Source organism: Nelumbo nucifera, chromosome 6 (genome assembly GCF_055504915.1).
Source record: "Nelumbo nucifera cultivar China Antique chromosome 6, China Antique-T2T, whole genome shotgun sequence".
NCBI lineage: Eukaryota > Viridiplantae > Streptophyta > Magnoliopsida > Proteales > Nelumbonaceae > Nelumbo > Nelumbo nucifera.
The window spans coordinates 9,833,664-9,850,587 of NC_142654.1; the positions used below are offsets into that span (position 1 = coordinate 9,833,664).

Consider the following 16,924-nt stretch of genomic DNA (forward strand, 5'->3'; position numbering starts at 1 on the left):
GGAACCCTAATCAATCCACCAGCTTGACAAGGACCCAAAAACTCATTTCATTCCCAACCATTAACCCAAACCTCTGGCCCTTGTTCAAGCAAGAAAGAAACCATGTCACCATCACTCAAAAATCTTACCCCACCAATCCAACATTCCAACATCAGTCTGGACTTGTAAATATGATGTTGGTGATAATGATGTATATTGTGAATTCGCAAAATGCCCATTTTGAATCTGTGGATCATTTTAACCCAAAGGTTAATATCAGAGAAGCAGAGCAAAATTGAAAAGTCCACAAATGGGACAGTGGGGAGAAGCTTCTCACAGCAGCCTTGAGCCTCCTTGACTGATAAATAGCTCGTCATAAGTCACTTCCCTCTCTCTTAATAAAGTATCCATTTTCGAAGTCTGACAAAAACATTTTCCTCGAACGGCGACCGGCGGGGCCGCGTTGTGTCATCGTCAAAACTTGAATGCAGACTGCATTCAAAGACTCGGAGGAAGGAAGGGAGTTGGGGGGTCTTCGTCCATTCATCGTTTTCTTCGCTCATTCAACCTTTTTCTCAAATGCATTGTTGTTTCTCCCGGCACATACTTTTCTCAGGGTGGCCGTTCGATGACGCAGATTGTTTATAAGATCGTGTTGTCGAGAGGAGTTGTTGGTGTTTCGGGGTTTTTTGGGTTATGGGTTCGAGTCCAGTTGTGGGCAGCGGTGGTAGCAGCAGCAGCAACGGGAACAGTTGCTGCGACTTGAGTCTCAAGTGCTGGTGTAGGTGGAGATGGGGTCGCTGTTTCCTGTCTCCGACTTTTCTCTTCCTTGTTGCTTCTATTGTTGTTTTTGGGTTCATCGCTACTCTTTATGCTTGGCTCACTTTCCCCCCGTATGAACGACCGGTTCTTTCTTCTTCTGGTTGTCGAGAAGACCCTGAGGGTTCATGGTCGATCGGTGTTTTCTATGGGGACGGTCCGTTCTCTTTGAAACCCATAGAATCTGTAAGTTCCTTCGCTTTATTCTGAATGTTTTTTTTTTTATTTTTTTTTTATTTTTTTTATGGGATTTCCTTTTCTTTCTTTGTTTTGGATCTGGGTTTTTCAGTTTACTTCTTTTTGGTTGATGGGTTGTTTTTTGTTGGGGATTCTGAAACAGAAGAATGTGTGGAGGGATGAGAGCGCAGCATGGCCTGTCGCAAACCCAGTTGTTACTTGTGCCTCCGCTTCAGATGCGGGATTTCCTAGCAACTTTGTTGCTGATCCTTTCCTCTATGTTCAGGTACAATTTATTTTATTTTATTTTTCAAAATTTTGTTCTTTTTTTATTGATAAAAAAATGTTCTTTTGTTCTGTTATTGTCGTTGTTTGGTAAACAACGCAACTTGATCAGTTTTTTAGTCGCTTTTGAAACTGTGTCCAGAATGAAATTTGCAACATAGACCTTTTGTGATTATTATTCATGCAGCAAAGTTTGCTTTATCTAGTTCCACTTTGAGGCTTGAGCATGACACTACAAATAGAAAATTTATGCTGGTTTGTTTCAATTCTCTTTACTTCCTGTTTTGTTTGTAGTCCTTATCGTTCCTAATCAAGTGGGCTGTAATGGATTAGCTTAATCTGTTTGGTGGTGCCTGATAGGTTTTCCTATATCCATGTTTCATAAGCTGACATACACATATTGTTTTCGGTCCCAAATACTTTTCTGGCCCTTAACTTGGTAGAAGAGTCTAAGGCATCAAGAGTAGTAACATATTCTGAGATGGTAACAGACAACAAACTCCCAAAATACAAGAATTGTTTAGATGAACCGTTAGTAAGCTTCAGAAGGGGTGTTGTATTGATACAAACATGTGAGTTGAATTCTATTATGGGGAATTTAGCAAAACCATGAATTCTGGGATGTGGAAATGTATTTATTGTTAAAGAATTTAAATCTTTGAATCTCTAGCATTTATAACCACAGGGAAGGGCATACAAATATAGAATATCATCTTTGCTACTAGGAAAATCCTTCAGCAAAAAAGATGGAATTCATAATGTGTGCTAATTGTTTCTTTATGTCAAACAATCAATGAGAAGAGCATAATGATATGCACCATTCAAATACATGGAGTATTGGAAGCTGATGCATGTTTGCCAAATGCTTCATCCATTTTGTAGAGTCCATGCAACTCTGCTCAGAAGCACTTCATTGGCCCAATTGCTTTGATTTGCATGTCAAGGTATTCCAAACATTGTTTGCAGCCCAAATTTTTGAAACAATACCAGAAACAATGATCAAAGGAGTTTTATTAAATATGCAGAAAAAATAAGAGCCACCATATTCTGAAGGATTGGACTGCAGGGGAGCCATACACAGCAAATTGTTGACTAGACAATACTGGGGCATTTTGTAGAAGCATCATTTGGCTGTGAGGTCTCTGTTTTGAGGTTGATCTTTCCACCCACATTCCTTTCCAGTGTGTCAGCTAAACTAGTGGCCAATCTAATACCTGTTGGCATACTTGTGTATGACATGCTTACACAATGCTTATAAGATGAAGCCATATGGACAAAGAGGTTCCTTCCTAGTGATTTAGTGCTAAAGAAAGGGACTTAATAGAGCCAAAGTGGATGGGTACTGAGAAAGGACGGAAAGGTCTCTAAATCAGCATCCCCTTTTTTTGAGAAAAGGTAATGTAAATTTATTGATAGAAAAAACTAGTACAAAGGCCCCCCAACTAAACACCTTAGATGGGGAAACAGCCCAAACATAACAAAATTAGCCATAGGCTCCTAGAATTCAACCTAGCCCCCAACTCAGCAGCCTGGATTCCCTTCGAGGCTGAGATCCAAGAAATCAGCTTTCCAACAGACATGGAAATCAGGTCTTCTGGATCCTTATAGATATTCTGAAATAGTCTTTTGTTCCTTTCTGCCCAAATGGTGCTGATGACTGCAGCCGGAATGGACATCCACACAGCTGAAGCAAGCTTTGACAAACCCAGTAATCCCCAGCTCCACAACATCTCCTTCACCAAAGCTGGCATTGACCAGGCAAGACCCACCGAACCAAGAAAATGATTCCATATTCTAGCTGAAATTGAGCAATGCAGAAACAGATGGCTGCTATCTTCCACTCCTTGACCATAACACACACCTCTGGTCCTGGATATGAACCCCTCTACCTTTTGTTTTTAACTTATTGATGGATGGGATATTGAAGATTGGATTTTAGAGGTGGCAATTGTTTGAAGAGTAGAGGGTGAATTGTCAGTGGCATCTATTTGGCTGCTCATGTTGGACCTTCTGATAAGGAAGGTGTTCAATTTTCATTCCTCTGACCTAGGTGGCAATTGCATTCCCTTAGCGTAGAGATAGGCCTACTTTTTCCTTTTCAAGCTCCTAGGGTTCTGCATGCCTATATTGTTTCAGTTTGCTGATTTATGAATGGTAAAAGGGTGCAAAATACTTCATTAATGATTAGCTACTCTAGCAGGTGTTAACCATGTTAACCACCAACAATCCTTCTGACATTATTAAGTCTTTAACTCCTTTATGGTGCTTTGTTTGTGAAAAGGACTGCTCCATTTTATATAGTTCTATGATATATCAGGGTTAGGCAATCTCTCTTCCTGTTCTCTCTGCTGACACTCCTTGAAAACACTTCCTCTTTGAACTACATCAGTTTTAGCATCTTGAGCTATCACTAGTAGTACCCTCTAGACTCTTGCACCTCATTTCCCCAATTCTGGCCTCTGCTTGGTCTTGGCTCTATTGTCATGGTGTTGATGACATTGAGTGAACTAAGGTGGATTTTTCTCTGACTGCTGTTAATCTGGATTTGTATTCCCTTAGCTGGAGATTCTATGAGCAGATGTGGCTTAGCGTCCAAATTAATCTTCTACAGTGGGATACATGATGCTAGACCATGTGATATAATTCCCATGAAATGCTCAAAGGGAAGCATTTATTTTAATGTTTTGTGGGATAGGGGGCTCTTGATTTGGATTAAATGTTAACAACCACATCTGTGTTTAATTACAGACCATAATTCTAATAATCAGTCAATTCTTAATTCTATTGAAGCCTCTAGGTTGCCAAATTAAGATTGTGCGTTGTGACCAGGAAGCTGTACACGGTCTGTTTCAAAATACCTGCTAAAATTATAAAATATTTTCTTGCTGTATACCTTAGTAGAAACAAAGTCAAAATGTCTCTGTCAGGGATTTTCCATGCTTTTCTTCTAGCCTAGCTGGGTCAGAGACAGAAATTTTCATTTTGGGGCTAGATTACTTTTCTTGGGGAAGAATTAATGAAAGTATACTAAAGAATCTCAACCCATTACTTGGTGTAATGGCAAAGCATTGGGCTCGCAAGCATGAGAATTCGGGTTCAAGTTTGAGAGTGGCCACTTTGTGCAAACTGCAAAGAATGGCAAAGGTTAGGACCATATCAAGTCTACCCCTCCCAAGACACTAGATAGCTAGGAGCCTAGGACCAACATTGGGTAAATGACATTTTTTATACTAAAGAATCTGTGCAAAGTATCTAATGAAAATTTATCTAGTGCTTCTTTTACTTTTCTAGTTACTAACTTTCTATGCTATTTTCCATTATATTTCTATGCTCAGAGGTACCTGAACTTAAAATTGTTCACTAGTTTGCATCAAAACTTGGTTTACAAGAACTTGTTTTGTAAAGAAAAAAATGGAGAAAACCATGGTAGATTAACAAAACAGTTTATCAATTAAAACGAGATCTTGCAAATGACAAATGGATAATTACTTCAAATGACAATAGCGCCAATGTAGCAATAAATAATCCTAAAAAGTAGTTTAGTTAAATTTTGAAGTTAAAAACTAAGATATTGATAGTAAATAACAATCTATTTACCTCTTAGCTAAGTACAGCTATGCTGGTTTGACTGTGAGAAGAGCTCTTTGCTTTGCAAGGGCTTTACTTGATGAGGAGCCTTTCAGTCATATGGGACTATGGGAGTGTATGGACGTGTTTTGAAAAGATGGTGATAAGTAATTATTTTTTCCCTGAAAAGAATAAATGACCAGTGACTCAAGGACAATTACTTGAAAACTTGGTTACCCTTTGTAGGTGGGGGTGTGTGTTTAGTGGGTTTGTGCTCCCTTCTTTTTCCCCATTCTTTCATAATCTTGTAAAAGAAAATGAGATAGTATTGTTAGTTATGTAGGAGAGTGAGTAGTCCCAGGCAGTGACAAAAGCAGACCTTTGTATGGACTGGAGCAGCACCAAAGAGGAGAGCTGATAATTATGGACAATAGACTTATGCACTAATGAGCAGTGACCAGAAGATATTAATGACAAGCAAAGAGGTTTTGAGTCATTAATTTTGGACATATCAGCGGGAAAGCTTGTTAAGCTTTTTGGAAATTAAGTAATGAAATGGTAAAACTGTAAATATAATTCTATTCATTCAAAAACCAAGGGCCACAACACAATTTACTAAAAGCATAACTATACTCTTCAGAACCCAACTAGAAAGACCCTATTTACTGTTTGAACATTTGAGTTTGGATCCTCCTTGACAGGCTTCAAATCCAACTAAAAATTGACGGCAGGCAACTCATAATTTATAATTGGTTTAAGCCCATGATAAACCTGTACTGACTTAGACACTTAAGCAGTTATGAATACCCACTACTAATCCTATTAACACTAAATTAACTAAAACAACTTTAAAATAGACCATAATTTTGAAAAGTTACTGGTTATACTCTAGGACATTGAATATTTCTCCCACAATCATTTTAGATCAGTGTAAGGACATTTTTTTTGATTTGTCATTTGTCTTTTGATGTATAAATAGCGAATGCAAACTTATATATGAATTTACATGGTTCTGACTATTAACCATGTATAGAGCACTCTAACCCTTAGGTTTCCCCTGAATTTGATCTATAGACTATAGTAATATAATCACAATTTAAGACTGAAATCCTGTCACAAGCTGATTCTATCAGTAAGATGGTCATAGCATTCCGAAAACACCTTTTATTTACAATATCTTGGTCTCATAGGATAGGCAACTGAAAAGCCTATCTAATGAGGCCAAAATTAAGTCAGAAAAAAGAAAAACCAAAGTTTGACTCCTAAAGCTTAGGATGCAAGAAAATCGATGTGGCTACAATTTGAACTTCTGAAATTCTAATACTTCATTAACACCTTTAAGCTATCCTGATTCTTGGACTCATAAAATATATTCCTGTGACATGTTCAAAATAGATAACTACTTTGCGAAGCTGAAATTGACCCAAAAATGAAATACCTGTAGATTATGGAACTGTCATTGGAATAGAAGTTGGGAGAAACTTGGTTTCTTTCTTTGATTATGGAACTGCCATTAAGATGGATGATATATGCTATTGTCTAAGGGATTTGGGAAGGAAGCAATACTTCAGTCTTCCTTAATAGAAGAGGATATTTTCTAGGCTGATTTGGTTTTTGTCATACTGATTGCTTGTTGAAACAGGTGAAAACCTCTAAAGTATCTTAGTCGATTCTTTGATCGGGTGGTGGCAATTTATTGCTTTCTGCCAGCCTGTGGGGTTGGATCTTTCTTCTTCTTTCCTTCCTAGTGAGGGTGTCAATTAACTTGTCTTTGACTGACTAGCCCTGTCAATTCTGGGGCCTTGGGTAGGTGGTGCCTTTGGAGATAGAAGAAAGGTGATTCTGGCATAGTCATGGCTTGTGGGAGATTATGGTTTACTAGAAGTAAAGCTTTATTCCCCTTCTTAAGGTCATGGATTTTAATTCTCCATGGGCTTTGAGGTAACCTGTATTGAGGGTATTGACTGAATGAGACACCCCTCCTTGGGTCCTTTGAGACTGGGTTATTATATTTGTCAGGCCAAATCCTCGATGTTTAGGCTGAACACTCTATTCTGTGGACCTTGAAATCTGCCAATGCAACCAATCTGAGCTTATGACAGTCTTACAAGGCCTATGAGTAGAGAGCTGGGTTTCAGAAATATATTGAAGGGGGCTCCTGGGTAATTGTAGATAATAGCCAAGTTCTGCGGCAATGTAAATATGTTATGAGGGAACATGCAAGAAAAGCAACTGATGAGAGAAGTTGGTACTAGCTTCTTTCATAAAAAAAAAAAGTTGGTACTAGCTTCAAATGGGTTCAGACTTCAGAGGCTAAACAAGGGGTGGATTTGTAATGTTTCATTGGAAAAGTGGGTTACTAATCAAATATGAAGAAATGGTGGGCTACCAATCAAATATGAAGAAATCACATCTTGCATAAGCATGGTATCACTCCATTCTCATTGAGCATCACAACTACTCTTCAAAATATTGCTTTTTGGTATAAAAATGAAAGACTCGATCTTCAATATGCTATGAAACTCAGAAAATATAAGCTTGTATATATATATATATATACTGAAAATCAGTAAGTTTTAAAATTTCCTATGCAATCTTAAGGTTATGGAGATTCCACTAGGGCAGAGCCTTTAGCAGTCCTACATGAATTAGGTTTTACGCAGGGACCTTAATCACATTTGCGCCCCACATGCATATCTCAGCGTGCATTGGGAATATCTCCTGCACTTCTCATAGGAAGATGTTAGATGTTCCCAATACACATTTGGGATGTGTTGTGGGGCGCATAATGTGGGGCACCAATGTGATCTCGGTGGAGGGGGTTTCCAAGGTGGTGGTGTGCTGGTTAAGGAAGAATGCTCCGGGAACATGGAAATTTAGATACTTGTTGAGGGAAGTCAGATTATTGGCAGAAGAATTGCTATTTTGCTAGCCACTTTCCATTGGGATTTCCTAGAACTCTAGAAGTGCAAATTGCATGGCTAATACATTAGCAAGACAAGGAGTAAGTAAATCACATCTCTTTTGGGGGCTTGTTCCAGGGGGAAAATAATGTAAAGCGTATGGGATGGGCAGTGAATGGTAGTCTACAACTGAACATATCACTTTGTAAATTTGTGAACCATTCTTTTATATAAATTAATAGAACTCTTTGATTGTCACTGATCAGAAAAAGAAAAATTGTAATGTCTTTATCTTGAACCATGCCACAACCCTCCAAATCCAACCAAGAATTGCAGGGAGAAAGTTATTTTTAATTAAAGTGCAACTCCTGTAAAATTTTTCTCCAATCAATTTGATCTCTCAAGCCTAAGGGCCCGCTTGGCAAGTCTTTTTGGGAAGATCTTCTGGTAGCTCTGACAGTCAAAAGACGCATTGAGCTTTTGCATGAAGATCTGAGCAGCTCGAAACTAGTTTGGCAGACACACATCTTTCCGTGTCTTTTCGCACAAGAATAAAACGCGAAAGACGCGAAAAGCTTCATTTGAAGCTTCCCGAAATCAGCCCAAAATGGGCTTCTCACGTCTTTTCGGCGCTCTGGCTTTTGGTGGCTAGATCTTCTGCGTACCAAATGGAAATAGACCAAAAATCGGTCTGCCCGGCTTGTAAACAGCTGAAAGACCGTGCGAAAAGACATGCCAAACGGGCTCTAAATAAACACCTCAACCCAAAGGTAATTAGCAAAATAATTAATGATGCTGCCATTGATTTCTGGCCCATGTGCAATTCATTTTTTTTTGATAAATAACATCAATTCCATTAAAATAATGAATAGATACATCAATTCCATTAAAACAATGCTGCCATCAATTGCCTGGCCCATATGCAATTCATTTTTTTTCATGAGTTGCAAACAATTTTTATGCATTACTTATAATAAGAGGGAAAGTTCTATACCCTTTTATCTACTCTCTTACATTTTCAATTCCAATTATGTATTACTGATAACAAAAAAAGGGACTTGAGTGTTTCTTCTCTACATTATTAATTCCAATTTGTCCCCATAAATTTTTATACTTTTTCACCACACTATTCTCTTTACCTACTCATTTCATCCTTTCCTTGGAGAAGCACTTGGTTTGCCACTTTCTCCAGTTGTTTTCTTGCTCTAAGAAGCCTAACATGTCTGTCTTCTTTGTTTTGGCTGATTGCACCTGCCTTCATGTGTTGATTCAACATATTGCTAACATGCATTTTTTATCCTATCATTTTCTTTTTGTCCTCTTATCTGTCTGATCATTCTTTCTCATTTTTTTAACTATCTCATATTCTTCTTTGCTTCTCTCCTCTTCTGTTAAAAGTTAACTTTCCTTGGAGTTTATATGTTTTTGTACCTGTTTAATTTCATATCAATAAAATCTTTTAGTCTCTTTATCAATAAGAAAAACCTAAAAATTCTTCAGATCCAAAACCTAAGAAAGTGTGAGAGACTAAACATGTGTAGTCATTTTAACTCATCAGTTCATTGTCTCCATATTTTATAATCTTGGGTTTGTTGGAAAGCTTGGTAAGCAATCACTCCCAAAGTACTAAATGGAGGTGTCTTTATCACATCTTGACACAAATGGTTGTAATTGAATAGCATCACTTGGATCCATATATACTTTATACTGCCATGTTGCAGTGGATATTTGTTGGTTGTATTTTTTTTTTGAGAAAAAGGTAAAGTAATATATTAGTCAAAAGCAATAACCAAATCTGCACAACCAGGAGCTATGCAGTGCTCAATCAGTAGCTGTACATCAAACTAAAAGATTACTCGGTATGCATAGATGCAAAAAGAACTCCAGGATTACAAAAGGAGCTTATGAGACCCTATCCATGAATACATCCAACCCCAAAAACCTTTACATAAATTATCCTCTGAAACATACATATTTTCGAACATTCTTTTGTTTCTTTCTGTCCATATTGTCCAGATCACTAAAGCTGGACCTGCTCTCCAAATTACCTTGCCTTTTTTCAAAAGCCCCTTCAGATGCCAACTCTGAAGAACTGCTAGCACATTTTCTGGGAAACAAAACTGAGCTTCAAACAGCCCCAAAAACCTTGTCCAGAGGAGGCGAGCAACTCTGCAACGAATTAGTAAATGTTCCAAGTCCTCAGATGCTTCCCCACACATAATGCACTTGCTAGGCAACACACTCATCTCCCTTCTGGCCAGAACCTCAGCTGTCAAACATTTACCTGACACTGCCACCCATAGTAAAAATGCAGCTTTTGGAGGGGCAGCAGATTTTCATACAACAGCTTCTGGGAAATCCACCACCTCCACCTCCGCGAGTTTGTTATAGAAGGTCTTACTGTGAAACATCCTTCTTTATCCCACTTAATTATCCTATCTCTGTCTATGGAGCCAGGAGTTATACCTGATAGCTGCTGCATCAACTCCATCCACTCCCAACCTCCCAATCTTTTAAATTCCTTCTGAACACCGAATACCAAACTGCAGAATCTCCTACCTGAGGGTCACTGCTAATGATTTCTAGGTGAAGAAGATGAAGCCATTTACACTCATTAATGTTTCACTTTCCATTAGGTGCTGTAAGATTCTGAAGTGGTCTGAAGTTCTAATTTCACTTTCCTTGCCCATTTTAGATTTCTAGTCTCCAGCTTGCTAATACCTCGTCATGAAAGTATAGAACAACACTAGTTTTCTTTTATTAAAATGCATAGTTTTCATCCATGAGACCATGAATCACATGTTGTATACTTGTAGCCTTTTTCCCTTTAGAACTTTCTTCACCGATCTGATTATTTCAATGGGAAATGATCACTATAATATAAGCATACCGCATACCAATAAAATAATAGGTCCTTTGTTGCAGTAAAGTGCGGGGTATGCAGTAGCAATTCTGCTTTTCCTTGCCTTGTAAGGGGCCAGGGTGCAATTGGGAATAAAGTAAATATCAGGTTTAGGACACTTGAGCTGTGGTTAGTGGATTGTTGTGAAATATCAAATATATATTTATGAATGTGGGGCTAAGAGTTTATTTGTCAGGTGTTAGTGGTTTATGGGCCTAAACTCCTAATACCAATGGGTGGTGCAGGCCTTGATTTTGAACTTGCATCAATTTATGTTTTCGGCATTAGAGCTTGCACTACATTTGGTTTCACTTTGTCATGGTTTTAAACTAATAAAAAATTCAATTTCTTTTTCACCAAAACATTTCTATTATTCATGACAACTTAAACAAAATTTTCCTGATCAAAGTTTTGGCTAGAATTTGATAAGTTTCCATTAAATTTTAATTTTGTTTTGATGGTTTTAACTGAAATGTTACACTCACAGCAGAAGAAATGTATAAATGTTGATCTAAATGTATAGTTGTTTCAACTTTCAACTGAAGCTCTAAGGCAGAGTTTGGGAGTGCTTATTCTAATAAGCGGCCATGAGTGTTTGGTGAAAAAGCACTTTTTCAAACAGGGGTAGTATAAGTATTTTCAAAATGATGTGGTGGGCCAAGACAGGCCAGAAAGGAAATAAGCACTTAAAATAAGCCCAAAATTTGGGCTTCTTGGATAAGCACTTATTCAGGCATATTTTCCAAATGCAAATAAGTGCTTATCAGTGTGGTCCTGGCCCAAAACAAGTGCTTATTTTGAATAAGCACTTATTTTTAATCACTCGCAAACTTGGCCTAAATTACATTGATCTTAATAACATTAGACTTATTACTTATATTGTAACTTGTTTTATTTGTTATGTCCTATTTTTCCTGTTTCAAACACTTTTTTGGTGGTAAAATGAGCCTTAAGCATGTAGAAGTTACTTGTTCTGTTTGTTTTCTAAATTTTAACTTAATTTTCTAATATTTTTAATGTTTCCCATTGTTTCCATAATTTTATAATGTTCCCATGAATTCTACATAAACTTTCACGAATTAATTCTGCCTCATAGGGGCCAAAATTTACATAAACCTAGTTTAAAACTTTGGATGCACTTGCACTTTCATCTATGTTGAATTCAGTTTCAGGGTTTGGCCTGGCATGTTTGTACTTATTTTTGGGGACTTAAAAGAAGTTGGCTGCTGTGGCTTAACAAATGCCTTTTGTCTTTCCATTATTGTAATCTGATTTTTATGCTCTTATCATAGTAGCTAATGGCTTCTGCAATTGTTCTTTGATTGTGATTTAGGGTGATACACTTTATTTGTTTTACGAAACCAAGAACCCAATAACTTTGCAAGGAGATATTGGAGTTGCAAAAAGTACCGACAAGGGTGCAACATGGCAGCACTTGGGTGTTGCCTTAGATGAGGATTGGCATCTCTCATATCCATATGTTTTCAATTATCTTGGCCAAGTAAGATCAACACTTCCGGTTTATCTGTTCTCAATCTTTTGCTCTCTCACTCCCCCCCCCCCCCCCAGGAGCCTAAAGTTGATTTGTTTTATTATTATTCTATTTCCAACAGATATACATGATGCCTGAGAGCAGTCAGAAGGGTGAACTCCGCCTATATCGTGCACTTAACTTCCCCTTACAATGGACACTGCACAAGGTTATCCTGAAGAAACCCCTTGTGGATTCCTTTATCATAAACTATAATGGAAATTACTGGCTCTTTGGTTCAGATCACAGTGGTTTTGGAACCAAGAAGAATGGTGAATTAGAAATCTGGTATAGTACCTCACCTCTTGGTCCTTGGAAACCACACAAGCAGAACCCTATTTATAACACTGATAAGAGCCTGGGAGCTCGGAATGGAGGCAGGCCATTTATATACAATGGAAATCTCTACCGTATGGGTCAAGACTGTGGGGAAACTTACGGGCGACGAGTCCGTGCCTTCAAGGTGGAAGTTCTAACGAAAGATGAATACAAGGAAGTTGAGGTCCCACTAGGGATGGAAGAGCCACAGAAGGGCCGAAATGCTTGGAACGGTGCTCGTTACCACCACCTAGATGCGCAACAGCTAAGCTCTGGCGAGTGGATTGGAGTTATGGATGGAGATCGAGTTCCTTCAGGGGATTCTGTTCACAGGTTTATCCTAGGCTCTGCTTCATTTGCAGCTGTGGCTGCATTGGTTGTTCTTGTGGGAGTATTGCTAGGTGCTGTTAAATGCATTATCCCACTTAGCTGGTGCCCTGACAGCTCTGTTAAGAGAAGTGATTCCTTTTCAGCCTGGGAGCACTCGCATTTGTTCTCATCAAAGCTGAGGCGGTTTTGTACTCGTTTGAATCGTGCAAGTTCTTTTGTTAGAGGCCGAATGAAGCTCAACAGTTGTGCTGGAAAATCAGTTCTGACATTAATATTTGTAATAGGAGTGGTACTGATGTGCACAGGGGTTAAATATATATATGGTGGTAGTGGTGCAGAAGAACCTTATCCTTGGAAGGGCCACTATTCACAATTCACATTACTAACAATGACTTACGAAGCTCGTTTGTGGAATCTGAAAATGTATGTCAAACACTACTCAAGGTGTTCATCAGTGAAGGAAATTGTTGTTGTGTGGAACAAGGGCCAGCCCCCTGAATTGAGTGACTTGGACTCTGTGGTTCCTGTTAGGATCAGAATGGAAAAGCAGAACTCACTTAACAATCGCTTCAAGGTGGATCCACTAATAAAGACCAAGGCTGTTCTTGAGCTTGACGATGACATCATGATGACATGTGATGATGTTGAACGAGGGTTTAGGGTATGGCGGGAGCACCCAGATAGGATTGTTGGTTTCTACCCTCGACTCATCGATGGGAACCCATTGAAATACAGGGATGAGAAATATGCCCGAACTCACAAGGGGTACAACATGATATTGACAGGAGCTGCTTTCGTTGACAGTAAAGTAGCATTTGAGAGGTATTGGAGTGAGGAAGCCAAAGCAGGAAGGGAGGTGGTGGACAAGTACTTCAACTGTGAGGATGTGCTTCTGAATTTCTTGTATGCAAATGCTAGTTCATCAAGGACAGTTGAGTATGTGAAGCCTGCATGGGCCATTGATACATCGAAGTTTTCTGGTGCAGCAATCAGCCGGAACACACAGGTGCATTACCGGATAAGAAGTGATTGCCTTCTCAAGTTCTCAAAGATGTATGGCAATCTAGCTAATAGGAAATGGGAATTTGATGGTCGGCAGGATGGTTGGGATGTATAGGCAGAAGGATTCTAACAACAGGTCACTTAACCACCTCTCTTTTTTATTCTTTCTTCTCCTTTTCTCTTTTCTTATATTTTTTCTATATTTTTTTTCTTGTAAACTCTATCTTTTTTCTTTTATTTTTTGGGTTTGTTTTGGGGGCATCGGTAGCTTTAGTTAGTCAATGTACATGTTTGAATCATGTCTTCTTTACTTCTTTTTGGGTGGGGGATGGTGAAATCAGAAATGTGAATTTGGTTAAGAAGGATTTGTTTTGTTGGATGTTGGCACTCTAGAGGCAGAAAGAAAAATCACAGTTTTAATTATCTGTTTTCTGACCGGTTTAAGTGCTGCTTCTGGTTGAAGGCTCTTTGGGACTTCATAAGCAACGTGGGCCATGACCCATGAGTATGAGGTATTAAAACCTTGGAAAAGGGGGAGGAGATGCGCAGCGCAGATTCTGTGAAACTTGTTTCACAAAATAAAACTCTTGGTTGAAGATTTTTTGTTATTAAATCACAAGAAATTTTTTATACAATTTATTGAAATTTCCCGTATCCAGTTCATGCCTGTATGTATTTGGCTAATCTTAGAAAAGGCTAAAGTGTTCCATTAATTACTGAAGTAAAATGGTTTCCTCCCTTCTTAGTAGGACTTTCAATGGACTGAATATTGGTGTAACCCGATTCGGTCCAATATGAGTCCATGATAGATGGATCAGGTCCAATCCAATCCGATAAATATTTTGGACTGAAGTGGTCTAATTTAATGTTGTATTGAATCATCCAATCTGTTCAAATTGGTTTTAAATCAGATTGTGTTCAACCTGGTCCATTGAGACCTCTACTCTTCTGTCAATAGATTGGCAACTCAACCCAGTCTGAAATAAATTCATTACAGATGGAGAAGTTATTTTTTAAAGCTTAAACAAACAGTTAGGCATTTTTTCACTGTTACGCTGATGTGGTGTCTAATTGTCATAAATGATTGTAATTATTATCTTTTTTGGTTTTACAATTAAATAAAGTATACACTTTGAATGAAAAAACGTAAATGGAATCAAACACATACTATGTCTGATTGTACTGTCCAACCCAAATCCCGTCCATTGACACCTCTATCCCTAAGGAAACTAGTCTCTGAGTTCAAAGAAGGTAAGCAAAGAGAGATTGGGTTATTGTAAGCACTGCTATCCATATCAATGGATACAACATTCTATACTTAAGTTTGTTTAGAGACAATTTAGATCAAACCAAGATCAGTCCTATTCCTCAACGTTTTTGAACCACTGTTGACCCGGATGATCGGACCGTTCGGCCTGGGAACCGTCCAAGCAACTGGTTTCGTTTTACCTAAAACCCGGAATCTGGTAAAAAACTGTTGAAAAAGTCAATAAACCGTTGAGTTGGGTGGTTGAACTATTGACCCGTTCAATGGTTTTTGGCCGTTTTTATTTTTTTAATTTTGCTGTCAGAATGGGCCGTTCATTTGAATCAGACGGTTGGACCATTAAACTGGAAACCGGTGCCCAGAACGGTTCCATTTCCGAGTCGTTTTTTAAAACGTTGCTATTCCTTATTAGCAAGTTCATGTATTAAACATTGGTCAAATGTGTTATTTTAGGTAAAAAATAGTATCAAATGCTGACTTGGTATGTTTTTGCCTTTTATTTTAATTTTAATGTAAATTTCAGCACGATTGGAGTAATTTTTGAAGAAAAATGTTCTAGATTTTAAAATAGTAAAAATAGGGGATGATATCCAATATTTATTAAGGCTCGATTTGGAAGGAATGCAAATACAAATATGTACAATACAAAGCCTTATGTTTTGTATTTCTAAACGAGTATAGTATTTGCACTCCTTTCGGGAACACAAACTAAATCATTGGTCAAAAGAGCATGCTTTAAATGACAATATCAATCCCCACCATGTACTCCAGCAGATCTTAGCAATCCCCAATCCCCATCCCCCACTCACTCACAAAAGGATGAGCTCTGGTTGTAATTGCAATTTGGGGTGATTTGTGCTGAGCATTTATCAAAATTTAAAAGGGGCTCTGGCCCAATGCTTTGTAAGTTTTTCAAATTGGACACCCGACTTTCAACCTGGGGCCCTAACCTGATTGGCCTTTATTCTGTTAGTGTTAACTCAACCACTAAACTAAAGGCAGTTTGGCCAACAAAGGATCAAAATCTCATTAAACCAATGAAATCAATTAGGAAAGTCAAAGTGCTACCCTAAAATTAAGACACTAGCATTTTCTAAAAAGCAAATTTCCAATGAATGATGTACTACAACAAAGTGGATGTGGATCCCCTGTGCAAAATTTGTGGGGAGAGCCCAGAGAGTGAGGCCCATTTTTCTTGGGACTGCAGTTGTGGCTTCTTCTAAGACCATTGTGTCTTGCGCCATTAGAGGATGATTGTGTGCTGACTTAGAGGTCGTTAATATTATTTTTATATTTCATGAATTTGGGCCCTTTGCTCAGCCCAAAGAGTAGAATCTGAAATAAAAAATGATGATGCGTTATCCGGCCGGTCCAAGTTGTTAACGACCTTGCCTCTGAACTGAGTAGCGGGGAACCTGAAATGGAGGAGATGAGAAAGCTCCAGGGAGAACCCGGTGTAAAGGCTCCGAAGCTTAAGTTAGAATCCTTCAAAGGCAAGATAAACCAAATAGCGCAAAGTTTTTTCTTCCTCTTCGGGGGTGGAGAGCCTTTTATAACCACCTCGCGCACTCACTCCTAGACTCTTGTCAGGTCGGGAATGAGTATTTCCGTGCTTTTGCCAGTTCGGGCGTCATCTCCTCTGCTGGGGCAGAATCGTCACTGCTCTTTTTGTCGAAGCCGTCTCTGTAACTGGGGGTAGCGGTGGCAGGTGGCCGTTTGAAATGCGACCGTCAAACGTCAGATCCCAAGTCAGTTAGGTGCGCCGCCCCTGGATACGGACTCCTTCGGTGTCAGGTACGGTGTGGTTTGTTCATTTCAATGCTCTGGAAGCGAAGTGCCTGGAG

At 38.6% G+C, this 16,924-nt stretch overlaps 1 protein-coding gene across 2 annotated transcripts; it reads left to right on the forward strand.

The window, feature by feature from the left end:
* LOC104587301 (glycosyltransferase family protein 47) lies at positions 1-14,236 on the forward strand. Of its 2 annotated transcripts, none has more exons than XM_010244852.3 (4): positions 1-984; positions 1,139-1,261; positions 11,966-12,133; positions 12,246-14,236. In XM_010244852.3, exons 1-4 carry the CDS (start codon positions 676-678, stop codon positions 13,926-13,928), a joined length of 2,283 nt encoding a protein of 760 aa, XP_010243154.1. In that variant the 5' UTR covers positions 1-675; the 3' UTR covers positions 13,929-14,236. The 2 variants fall into 2 exon arrangements, with proteins under 2 accessions (XP_010243154.1, XP_010243162.1); XM_010244860.3 differs by having other exon boundaries at positions 7-984; positions 1,142-1,261.
* The last annotated feature ends 2,688 nt before the right edge of the window (positions 14,237-16,924 follow it).